At 39.7% G+C, this 12,899-nt stretch overlaps 2 protein-coding genes across 2 annotated transcripts; both read right to left on the bottom strand.

The window, feature by feature from the left end:
• Window positions 1-5,077: 5,077 nt before the first annotated feature.
• Window positions 5,078-6,278, bottom strand: LOC103438780 (transcription repressor OFP13). The gene has a single exon (XM_008377328.4). The coding sequence runs from the start codon at window positions 6,139-6,141 to the stop codon at window positions 5,386-5,388; it is 756 nt and encodes a 251-aa protein (XP_008375550.1). The 5' UTR covers window positions 6,142-6,278; the 3' UTR covers window positions 5,078-5,385.
• Window positions 6,279-9,718: 3,440 nt separating this feature from the next.
• Window positions 9,719-11,046, bottom strand: LOC114825969 (transcription repressor OFP13-like). The gene has a single exon (XM_029105340.2). The coding sequence runs from the start codon at window positions 10,916-10,918 to the stop codon at window positions 10,040-10,042; it is 879 nt and encodes a 292-aa protein (XP_028961173.1). The 5' UTR covers window positions 10,919-11,046; the 3' UTR covers window positions 9,719-10,039.
• Between the last annotated feature and the right edge of the window lie 1,853 nt (window positions 11,047-12,899).

The following is a 12,899-nucleotide window of genomic DNA, read 5'->3' as shown; positions in this document are numbered from 1 at the left end:
TGGAAAGTAGTTTGTTATCTTTGGGAGTGAGAAGGTTCCTGGCCACTACCGCAGCGGTCATATCATTCTTCATCACGGAATCCCCAACGGTAAGAGGACCAGTAGGGGAGACGAAGGATGGGCGCCATATGTTGTCTGGAGAAGGCGGGGCTGACTCTTCAACAAGGTTCAAGTCAAAACGACGGTCGGAGGGGCCAGACATTTTCAAAGGTGTTGAAGAGAGAAGAGGTCGGACAAATCAAGATCTTAGAAGTGCAAGAATGGAGCTTCTACTGGTGGATACTCAAGTGTGCTTTGGAACTTAATGTCAGCCCCTATAAAAATCTGCACTCGACGAAGCTTCAGAAATCGAAGAGGCGCCTGCTCAGAAATCGAAGAGGCGTTTGCTTTCTCAAAAGCTGGGCTGCTCAGAGACCACGAGGGTCTATCTCAGAAATCGAAGAGGCGTTTGCTTTCTCAAAAGCTGGGCTACTCAAAGACCACGAAGGCCGATCTCAGAAATCGAAGAGGCTTGCTTTCTCAAAAGCTGGGCTGCTCAGAGACCACGAGGGCCGATCTCAGAAATCGAAGAGGCACCTACTTTTCCAGCCTTGTCAGCACCTGTCACACGCACACTCAGCTTTGCGGAAATTATGGGCATTCTGTCGAAGATTTCTGGCGAAGTAGAAAGCACATGAATCGTACTGTTCAATCACCCACTTCCCACACGCAACAGTAACTCATGGGTACCACAGACAACTTTGCCAAAGTTCTCTGACAAAGTTGAGACACGTGAAGCTTGCAGCTCCCGCTACATCGCTCTGACCAAGAAGAGTAAAAGAATTGCAAAGAAACAACACTAACAAAGTTTAGACACATAAATTTTGAAGGTCTAGCTACCATATTATTACCCACAAGGGTAAAGGAACAGTACCACTGCTGGATAATTTGAAAGTCCCGGTGTGTCAACCTCTGTGCTTCGTGGCAAGGTAGACTAGCAAACATGCCCAACCTTTACTCACATTCGAGAAAACACTCCCAACAGGATTGCTTGCTCCAAAATTGAAGAGGCACCGCCCTCCGAATCTCGAGAGCCAGACTCCCAACATGATTACTTTCTCAAAAATCGAAGAGAGGGTAAAGGAACAGTACCACTGCTGGATAATTGAAAAGTCCCTGTGTGTCAACCTTTGTGCTCCGTGGCAAGGTAGACTAGCAAACATGCCCAACCTTTACTCACATTCGAGAAAACACTCCCAACAAGATTGCTTGCTCCAAAATCGAAGAGGCACCGCCCTCCGAATCTCGAGAGCCATACTCCCAACATGATTACTTTCTCAAAAATCGAAGAGAGGGTAAAGGAACAGTACCACTGCTGGATAATTGGAAAGTCCCTGTGTGTCAACCTCTGTGCTTCGTGGCAAGGTAGACTAGCAAACATACCCAACCTTTACTCACATTCGAGAAAACACTCCCAACAAGATTGCTTGCTCCAAAATCGAAGAGGCACCACCCTTCGAATCTCGAGAGCCAGACTTCCAACATGATTACTTTTTCAAAAATCGAAGAGACCGCTCTCCGAATCTCGAGAGCCAGACCCCCAGCAGGATTGCTTTCTCAAAAATCGAAGAGGCATCGTTCTCCGAATCTCGAGAGTCAGACCCCCGACAGGATTGCTTGTTCGAAAACCGAAGAGGCACCACTTTCCCAACTTCAAGAGCTGGATCTCCTTGGATAAAGCTTGTCTGTAATCTTCACATGCAACATCAGCTTTCCAGATACCACAGACCACTTTTTCAAAGTGCTCTGACAGAGTTAAAACATGTGAAGCTGACAGCTCCCACTACCGTGCTATGACCAAGCAGGGTAAAAGAATAGCATTATTACTTGATGTTAGGGAGACTCCTATATATGTCGACCTTCATCCCTAACGGACAGGCAGACCTGCAAAAATGCTCAACCCTTTCTCTTATCTGAGAGGGCACTCCCAACGAAGCCTTTCGAAATATTCAGCTTTCTTTCCCCCGGATAATACCTCTGTAAACAAGCTATACTAGAGCAAGAATATCTCATATCATCAGGGTTAAAAGCAAGAGTATCCCATATCATGCTTTTTCCCTGTCTTTTCCTTTGGCCTTGTTCTTACCTGCAAGACAAGGAGAAAGAGAGCAATCAGTCAGCACTTGGAATCAAGCTTCCAGCCAGGAACTGACTGCCTGGAACCCCTTACCTGATTACTTACCTGGCATTGCTCTCGAGTACTCATCTTCAACATCTTATGCTTCCAGGGAAGATACCGCATATGCCTGAGGAACAGATAGGGCAAGTGAGAAGGATACAAGGAAGCATGTGGAGACAAGCGTAACAGCACACGTGCCGATACATCCACTACTCTGTCAAAAGCAAAAGTATCCCATATCAGCAGGGTCGAACGTACTCTAGATTTGATGGACTTGTTTTGACCCTCAAATTCTTCAGTCGGCCTTATACTCTAGGGGTGCGTTTGGTACGCAGACGGGACGGGACGGAACGGGACGGAACGGAACGGAACGGGACGGGACGAAAGGGGACGGGACGGAACGAAGGTGTAATTTTTGAAAAAAACATGGGGTATATTTGTCTTAAAATGGTAAAACATTGTGTTCCACAGACGTGGAACAAACCCGTTCCAGGGGGGGAGGTGGAACGCAAAAACACCCAAAATCTGTCCCGTGGAACAGCCCGTTCCACCCATTTTTGGCGCACCAAACACGGGACGGAACGCCTCGTCCCGTTCCGTCCCGTCCCGTCCCACGTACCAAACACACCCTAGAGGAAACCAGAAAACCCTTCAGCCCTGTTCAAGAATAAGCCTGTGGAAAGTTACTTCTTCAAAAGCAAAAGTATCCCATATCATCTCTTCTCATTTTTCTTCTCTTTATCCTTCATGCTGCCTGCAAGATAGGGAGAATGTGAACAATCAGCCGGAGCTCTGATTGCTTACCTTGTCTGTCACCTCTTTCAGCAGATCCCCTAGCCCGGCGACTTGGGGGACTCCTACTACATGGTTTGTATCGCGCTTGACCAAGCCTGAAACTACAAGTAAGCTTCAAGTGAAATTGATACATTACCTTGTGCATCTCCACCAGTTACAGATACCACCCCTGGATGGAGGAAGAGTACTTCTAGAGAAGATGCCACATCTACCTATGAGACAGATAAGGCAAGTCAAGACGATACCACATTCCGGTACTTAGAAGTTTCGTGGTTACGAGATCATTCTCCCACAATATTTCCTAATGTCATTTGTACTAAATCATTCACTTGTACTCACTAAAGGAGAGCTTGAACCTATGTACTTGTGTAAACCCTTCACAACTAATGAGAACTCCTCTATTCCGTGGACGTAGTCAATCTGGGTGAACCACGTACATCTTGTGTTTGCTTTCCTATCTCTATCCATTTATATACTTATCCACACTAATGATCGGAGCAATCTAGCGAAGATCACAAAAAGTGACCGTTTTCGCTACCTAAGATCTATCTTGCAAGAGAACGGAGAATTAGATGGAGATCTCAACCATAGAATACAAGCTGGATGGATGAAGTGTAAGAGTGCATCCGGCGTGTTGTATGACCGTCGTAGGCCACTGAAGCTCAAGGGAAAATTTTATAGGACGGCAATAAGGCCAGCGATGTTGTATGGCACAGAATGTTGGGCGGTGAAGCATCAACACGTACACAAAATGGGTGTAGCGGAGATGAGGATGCTTCATGGGATGTATGGGCACACGAGAAAGGATAAGATTGGGAATGAGGATATCCGAGGCAAAGTAGGAGTAGCCAAAATTGAAGGAAAGATGAGAGAAAATCGGTTACGGTGGTTTGGACATGTGTAAAGAATGCCTACTGACGCCCCGGTTCGAAAATGTGACTACGGGACAGAGGTTCAGGGCCGAAGGGGTAGAGGAAGACCTAGGAAAACTTTGGAAGAGACCCTAAGAAAAGACTTGAGTACTTGGATCTAACGGAGGACATGACACAAAACCGAGCGCAATGGCGTTCTAGGATTCATATAGCCGACCCCACTTAGTGGGAAAAGGCTTTGTTGTTGTTGTTGTACTTGTATAAAAACACGTAGTGTACCATTTGTGTTCTCATCACAACTAAAAATTTATCTTGGACTTGAGCTCGTGGGCAATGGCCAATGTCATCAACGATGTCAGCAACAAACGAAGGGCCCCCAACTTGCAAGCCACAGAGCCAAACAACTCTTTTATTTGTGCTCTTTAACCGCTGAATTCCAATGGCCCCTTGATTTAGACCGTTGGATTTTCAAAGGTAAACAAATTTTGCAAAAGAATTTGCTGCTACCATGTGGCGCAATCTGAGGCATCCAACGGTTTAAAAATCAACCAGGATAAATTTAATGGTAAAAAATACAAAAAAAAAAACCCAATAAAAAAATTCTATATATAAATACCCAACAATCTTCTTCATTTCCCACAGCATAACTCAATATTTTTTTTTACTACAACTCCTATATTTGTTTTCTACTTCCCAATTCCTTTTGTTACCCAAAAAAAAAAAGAGTAAGAGGGCAATTAGTTGATCAAGGAAGACGTTGCTTCGCTTAAGTGTTGAGTGCGTGTTACTCATGATCCATGAAAATGAGATGATGGTGCAACAAATATGGACGAAATTCATGCACAATTTGTCAAGCAAATTAAGGGCACATCTCGGATCGAGCAATTTCTATTATGTAGGCCCTCATAAGATCGGAAGCAATTTATCGAAGTGGCAATAATCTTTCAAACGGGGTAATAACATTTTATTATTAAAAAAAATCAAATGTATTATGTAATTTATTATTTTGTTTCACAATTCTTTTTTCAACAACTACAAGCATAAATGTGGTTCAATCTTGATAACAACAAAAAGATCATTCATAAAGCAAGAAGGTCGAAACGTTGTGAAGCATACTCTGAAATACAAAATTGTTGCCATACGTTGTGAAGCATACTCCAAAGTCCAAGCTACTAAGAATAATATTATTTTAACTTCTTTGGTGGGTTGTAATGCTATGCTTTTGTCTTGTATTTGAAATAAATTACTGAAATTAGGAAATCGTTTTATTTTCATAGAACAAACTTATAAAGCATAAAAAATATATATGTGAATAGTATCATTGCCCTTCACAAAAGAGTGGACTTGCACAAAGATAATTATTGTTAAGAGTGAATAGTAAGAGCAAATTCATTGCCCTTACCCCTTGCCTTGCTCTTGCCCTCCTAAAATGGATGGACTCGCTCTTAGCCCAATCTAAAACTATACGAATGTTGGATGATATAGATGATTAGGATCGTGGGACACCAATCTTTTCAGACATTTTGACCTCACATGACATGACGGGGATTATTAATATAGCTAAGACATTGTGATCTCTACTTGTTCTGCAATGTCATCCTCCTCCTGACCTTGAAAAGAAGATGACAGTGGAGAAGATCTAGAAAAAGAAGAAATGGCAGAAGAAAAAGAGGTGGAATAATAATCATTAGGATGAGAAGGAGCAGCTGCAGCAGCAGAAAGAGCAAGAAGGAGATCCACAAATGCTGCCACTATAAAGCCATGGTTGCTCTTCTGGTTGACCTTCAAATACCATCCCAACAACTCCTCCAAACCCTCCCAATCTTTACTAAGCCCATGACATTCCACCATCTCCTCCATTGACCTCCTAAAATCTTTCAACGGATCCTCCGATTCCATGCTGGCTAACACCACCACGTACTTTTCCTTCAACAACGGATTCATCATCTCTCCTCCGCCGGCGCCTTTCGCCTTTTGTACCATGGAGCTCGTGTCTTCCGCCTTGAAAAACAGCCTTTCGGATCTTGCCCCTCGGACAACCACCGTATCCAAGGACTCCTCTCCGTCCTCATGATCACACTCGGTTGTTGACTGATTATCTGAGGAGGAGGAGGAGTTTATGAACCAAGACTGATCAGCTCCTCCTTCCGTAACTGGATCGAACAAGACGGAGTTGTCAGTCTTGAACATGTTGTCACTGCCACTCCCACTGCCGGCTCGGAAGGAAAGCGTCTTGGGGTGGTTGCAAGAGGGCCAGTACTGCCATGGCACTGCCGATGTTGTTTCCTTCTTTTTGAAGAGACGAGGCAACTTCATGGGAAGGATCCAATCCAAGACGTCCGTCGGAGAGCTTACAAAGTTGGTTGGTTTCGATCGGGAATCTGGGATGTTTGTTGTGAAGTTTGTGATGGCATTAATAATAATGTGATAGATAATATATAGAGGTGGCCAGTTACAACTTACGATAAGAGGGAGACGAGTAATATATGGGGTTTTGCTGACGATGGTGGTGGTGGTGGTAGGGCCTTTTCATGTGTGTATTCAATTCCTCGTTAGTACGATATTGAATGGTGTTGAATGCCTTCCCCATCAAAATCATAAATTTTTTAGTGTGGCGGGAACACGTTTCAATATATCAAGTGTTATAATATAAATAGTTATCAAGTCGTATTTTCGGCATACTGAAAAATCTTTACATCAAAACAACTCAACAAAAGAAGTGATTTTTTACACACCATTTTTAACCTTCTACAAGCTCTTATTTAATTCTGGTCTTCGTTTTTATTTGATTTATTCAATCCGATAACTATAAATAAAAAGGAGTGTGAGAAGCTAAAAACAATGTGTGAAAGTCACTTCCTAATAAATATTCTATGGAGGATTTTTATCCGTTAGATCTTGATTTTTCTATTTTTAACCAAAGATCTAATGGTTAAAAAGTAAGAGGATTTGAATTGATATTTCCAACTTTACTAATACTATACTTACCGTACCATCAATTAAAAACTTTTTAATAAACTAATAATTATGAAAAAGTTGGTAAATTAAAAGATGATTGTGGTGTACAAGGATTTCCCCTTTCAATTCTAGTTCTCACTTTCCCCAGTTTTTTTTTTTTCCACGCCAGTCGTCCAATAATTATGCTTCTTTCTTCCCATAAACCCTTTTATTTGATTGTATTGAAACTGATTATGATCATACGGTCAGTTGTCTAATATTTCTATTTCTTTAGAAAAAAATAAAAAATAAATAAAAGCTCTTCTTCTTTTTCGGAGGCTATTACAAAACTGACGTGTAAAAGAAGAAATCAAACATAACCGAGCAAAATTCATATGACCTATTTAAGAGGGACAACTGCGTACGTACGGACGTACGTACCTTCTACGGCATCAAGGATTCCACATATACGCCAAAGTTGCTACATGATTCCGTTGAGGGATACTTCAAATAATTTTGTTAAGGGACACCTTGTGATGCTCATTCTATAACTTTTTTTCAACAATCCAAACAGTCTATAATTTAGTACATCATTCATAAATTATTTTGCAAAAATATTGATAAACCTAAAACTATTAAGATATTCAATTATAGGGAAGAAAATAGACGAATACTGTTTTTCAAAGAAACACTATAACAACTTCTAGTTAATCCAACAGTTAAATGATTTTGAATTTGGTGATTTTTGTAGAATTTAATGCTCAAATAATAAATGGGACTTGGTAGTATTGTTAGTGTTGATTATTAGAGCAAGTCCACATGTAGCCCTATTAACAAATGCAACTGGGTTAAATTGCCCTTGGCCCGGAAAGGGCCCGCTTGCCATCCACTAAGAGCACTTCCACCATTGGGTTGAGCCCCATGGACTATCCCCATTTGCAACCCAATCATCTCCCTTTCATACTCCAGCCCATTCGGGCAATTGGGCTAAGGGGGAGCCCGTGGGAAAGGGTAGGCGGCAGTCCAAGGCCCGAGTGCCTGAGGGCTATGTGATGTAAGGCTAACGTCAGCCATGCTATAAAAAAAATTTGCGTCAGGCGCGTGTATAACACGCATGCGTAGGGCGCATCACCGACAAGATTTCATGCAGTGGGGCCCGCGGTTTGAATTCTAATATGTTATCGTTACTGGGTGCCATGTGGCACCCTTAAGGCCGTTGGATTTCAACGGCTATTTTTTTTAGACCGTTGGATTTCCAACATTAAAAAAAAATTCAAACCTCCCTCAACGGCTAGATGACATGGCACAATCTCAGCCGTTCGATTCCAAATCAACGGTCCACGTTTTTCGACTTTAAAAAATTTTTTAAAAAAAAGAAAAAAAATTGATATGTTACCATTATGCCACATGGCACAATCATAAGGGTTAAATTTCAAATTTTCTTTAATCCAACGATAGAAATTAATTAAGTTAATAAAAAATCCAAAAAAAAATTTAATTTTTTTTTAAATTTGATTTGATTTTTCTATAAATATCTTATCGAAATTTATCCTCAAAGATTCTAAATAGATTGTGACATGTGGTACAACGTGATTGGTTAAAAATCTTATCAGAAATCTATCATCAACAATTCTAAAAGGTAACAAACATGGTGCGACGGAATTGGATAAAAATCTTATCGAAATCTATAACCAAAAATTGTACTTTCGGATAATGACATATGGCGTAATGAGACCAGTTAAAAATCCTATTAGAAATTACAAATAAAATTATTTTTTATTATTTTAGAAAATAAAAAAATACTAATATTTAATTGCATATTGTCATGACTATTCAGTTTAGGGATGGAGATGCAAAAGACAATTATTGTTCATTAAAGGCAATTACTATTTAGTGGAGGGGATTCAATTGTCAATTGCCTTGGGGGACCTTTCTACACTGGAAGTGCTCTAAAGATGAGGCAATTGGAGGAATGGCAGAAGCCTGTTAGACTGCCTTGCCAATTCTCGCCTGGACTTGAGCTCATAGGCAATGGCCAACGTCATCAACGATGTCAACAGCAGACGAAGGGCCCCCCACTTGCAAGCCACAGAGCCAAATGACTCTTGTATCCGTGCGCTTCAGCCGCTGAATTCCAATGGACCCTTGATTTAGACCGTTAGATTTTCAAAGGTAAAAAAAATTTGCAAAAGAATCTGCATCTACCATGTGGCGCAATCTGGGGCATCCAACGGTTAAAAATCAACCAAGATAAATTTAATGGTAAAAAATACAAAAAAAAAAAAAAACTAAAAATACCCAAATTTTTTTTTCCATAAATACCTAACAATCTTCTTCATTTCCCACAGCATAACTCAATTTTTTTTCTACTACAATCTCCTATATTTGTTTTCTACTTCCCAATTCCTTTTGTTACCAAAAAAAAAAAGAGTAAGAGGTCAATTAATTAGTTGATCAAGGAAGACGTTGCTTTGCTTAAGTGTTGAGTGCGTGTTACTCATGACCCCATCATGAAAATTAGATGATGGTGTAACAAATATGGACGAAGATTCATGCACAATTTGTCAAGCAAATTAAGGGCACATCTCAGATCGAGCAATTTCTATTATGTAGGCCCTCATAGGATCGGAAGCAATCTATCGAAGTGGCAATAATCTATCAAACGGGGTAATAACATTTTATTATTAAAAAATTTCAGATGTATTATGTAATTTATTATTTTATTTCACAATTCTTTTTTCAACAACTACAAGCATAAATGTGGTTCAATCTTGATAACAACAAAAGATCATTCATAAAGCAAGAAGGTCGAAACGTTGTGAAGCATACTTTGAAATACAAAACTATTGCCATACGTTGTGAAGCATACTCCAAAGTCCAAGTTAATGAGAATAATATTATTTTAACATCTTTGGCGGGTTGTAATGCTATGCTTTTGTCTTGTTTGTAAAATAAATTATTGAAATTAGAAAATCATTTTATTTTCATAGAACAAACTTATAAAGCATACAAAATATATTTGTGAATAGTGTCATTGCCCTTCACAAAAGAGTGGACTTATACAAAGATAATTACTGTTTAAAGTGAATAGTAAAAGCAAATTCACTGCCCTTACCCATGCCTTGCTCTTGCCCTCCTAAAAGGGATGGACTCTCTCTTAGCCCAATCTAAAACTATACGAATGTTGGATTAAATGATATAGAGGATTAGGATCGTGGGACACCTATCTTTTGACACATTTTGACCTCACATGACGTGACGGGGATTATAAATATAGCTAAGACATTGTGATCTCTACTTGTTCTGCAATGTCATCCTCCTCCTGACCTTGAAAAGAAGATGACACTGGAGAAGATCTAGAAAAAGAAGAAATGGCAGAAGAAAAAGAAGTGGAATAATAATAATTATGATGAGAAGGAGCAGCTGCAGCAGCAGAAAGAGCAAGAAGGAGATCCACAAATGCTGCCACTATAAAGCCATGGTTGTTCTTCTGGTTGACCTTCAAATACCATCCCAACAGTTCCTCCAAACCCTCCCAATCTTTACTAAGCCCATGACATTCCACCATCTCCTCCATTGACCTCCTAAAATCTTTCAACGGATCCTCCGATTCCATGATGGCTAACACCACCACGTACTTTTCCTTCAACAACGGATTCATCATCTCTCCTCCGCCGGCGCCTTTCGCCTTTTGTACCATGGAGCTCGTGTCTTCCGCCTTGAAAAACAGCCTCTCGGATATTGCCCCTCGAACCACCACCGTATCCAAGGACTCCTCTCCGTCCTCATGATCACACTCGGTTGTTGACTGATTATCTGAGGAGGAGGATGAGTTTATGAACCAAGACTGATCAGCTCCTCCTTCCGTAATTGGATCGAAGAAGACGGAGTTGACAGTCTTGAACATGTTGTCACTGCCACTTCCGGCTCGGAAGGAAAGCGTCTTGGGGTGGTTGCAAGAGGGCCAGTACTGCCATGGCACTGCCGATGTGGCTGCTAACGTTGTTGTTTCCTTCTTTTTGAAGAGACGAGGCAACTTCATTGGAAGGATCCAATCCAAGACGTCGGTTGGAGAGCTTACAAAGTTGGTTGGTTTCGATCGGAGGATGTTTGCTGTGAAGTTTGTGATGGCATTAATAATATTGTGATAGATCATATATAGAGCTGGCCAGTTACAACTTACGATAAGAGGAGATGAGTGATATTTTTAAAAAGGAGAGTAAATGGAAGATGGAGAGAAAATGGGGTTTTGCTGACGGTGGTGGTGGTGGTAGGGCCTTTTCATGTGTGTATTCAATTCCTCGTTTGTACAAAATTGAATGGTGTTGAATGCCTCCCCCCATCAAAACATAAAATTTTCTGTAGGGCTAGAACACAGTTCGCTATATTAATTGTTATAATATAAATAGTACCGAGGCATGTTTTCAGTATACTGAAAAATCTTTACATCAAAACAGCTCAACAAAAGAATTGATTTATTAAACACCATTTTTAGTCTTCTACACACTCCTATTTAATCATGACCATTGATTTTGTTTGATTTATTCAATCCGATAACTATAAATAAAAGGGGGTGCAAGAAGCTAAAAAACAATGTGTGACAATCACATCCTAACAAATATTCTATGGTGAATACTATAGGATTTTTAACCGTTAAATCTTGATTTTTCTGTTTTTGATCAAAGACCTAATAGTTAAAAAGTCGGAGAATTTGATTTGATATTTCCAACTTTAATAATGCTATTCTTACCGTACCATCAATTAAAAACCTTTTCATAAACCAATAATTATTAAAAAGTTGGTAAATTAAATTATGATTGTGGTGTACAGGATTTCCCCTTTCAATTCTGCTTCCCACCTCCCCCAGTTTTTTTTCCACACCAGTCGTCCAATAATTCTGCTTCTTTCTTCCCCTAAACTCTTTTATTTGATCATATTGAAATTGATTATGATTACGATCATACTGTCAAATAAAAAGAGCCCTTCTTCTTTTTCGGAGGCCACAATCATAATCAATTTCATAAACTCTTTTGGTTATGATTATGATTACAAAACTGACGTGTAAAAGAAGAAATCAAACATAACCAAGCAAAATTCATACGACCTATTTAAGAGGGAACGGCTGAACCCATCATATACAATTCTCCTTGCCCAACGTCTTTATGAGGAGATAGAGATTACAACCTCCTAAATAGACTACTCATTTTGTGAAACTTTTATCTTGTCTTTTCCTTTTTTCCCCCATTATCCTATTTATTAATTATTTTCACTGACACCGAAAATGAGATTCCGAACTTATAACTTCTTCAAACAAAGAAATCCCACTAGGCAAATGAATTTGTACGCGTTGCAAAACACTAGACATGAAAAAAAGAAACTCTAGCCGCTGTGAAGATTACTCACCGAGCTTCAGTTCTGTATCACTTTCAGTCGTAAAGACATAAAATTTCTTGTGGTGACTTGGTTCGAGCGATGCTCAAATTTAAGCACACTATCATCTTGTAAGTGGTGGACGTTCCTAATAGTTAGGGTCTTCCTCTTCAACTCATTACATTTCGTGCGTAGAAATATGACTCTTTGTATTGATTTGGATAAAATACTACTTAATATATCCCTAATTCGTTTCTCTCTCTCTCTCTTGCCGCACCTCATTCTTTGTCTCTCTAAATTTTGACCTACACAATTTTAATGTTGTCCAATGGCATGTTTGCTTCCCGAATTAAATTTGGTTAATGAAGTGGTCAATCGCAGGAGGTCAACGAAGCATGTGCATTTTAAGATGATTAAGGTGGGTAGGAAACAAATAGTTCACTGTTCATGTACAACTATTTTCCCTTCAAAACAATAAAAAAAGTCCATCATTCGGAAGACATTACGATCCATATTCGGACAATCGCATCTTTTATTTGGATTGAGTAGAACATGAGAATTTAGATTCATGCATATCTTCAAGGAATTAAAATTACATAACTCAACCATATTAGTGATGTGTCTTATAATTTTAAGGCTTATTTTTAGTTACATCCTCCGAAACTCTATTTTGATTTTATTTTGCTTTTTATAACTTATAAGTTATTATTTTATTTCCTGAAACTTAAAATTTTTTCTACTTTGACTTGTAAGCTATCTCTTCTCTC

This window comes from Malus domestica, chromosome 07 (genome assembly GCF_042453785.1).
Source record: "Malus domestica chromosome 07, GDT2T_hap1".
NCBI classification, from domain to species: domain Eukaryota; kingdom Viridiplantae; phylum Streptophyta; class Magnoliopsida; order Rosales; family Rosaceae; genus Malus; species Malus domestica.
The sequence above is the reverse complement of the archived record's forward strand: the minus strand, read 5'-3'. Positions and strand labels throughout refer to the sequence as shown.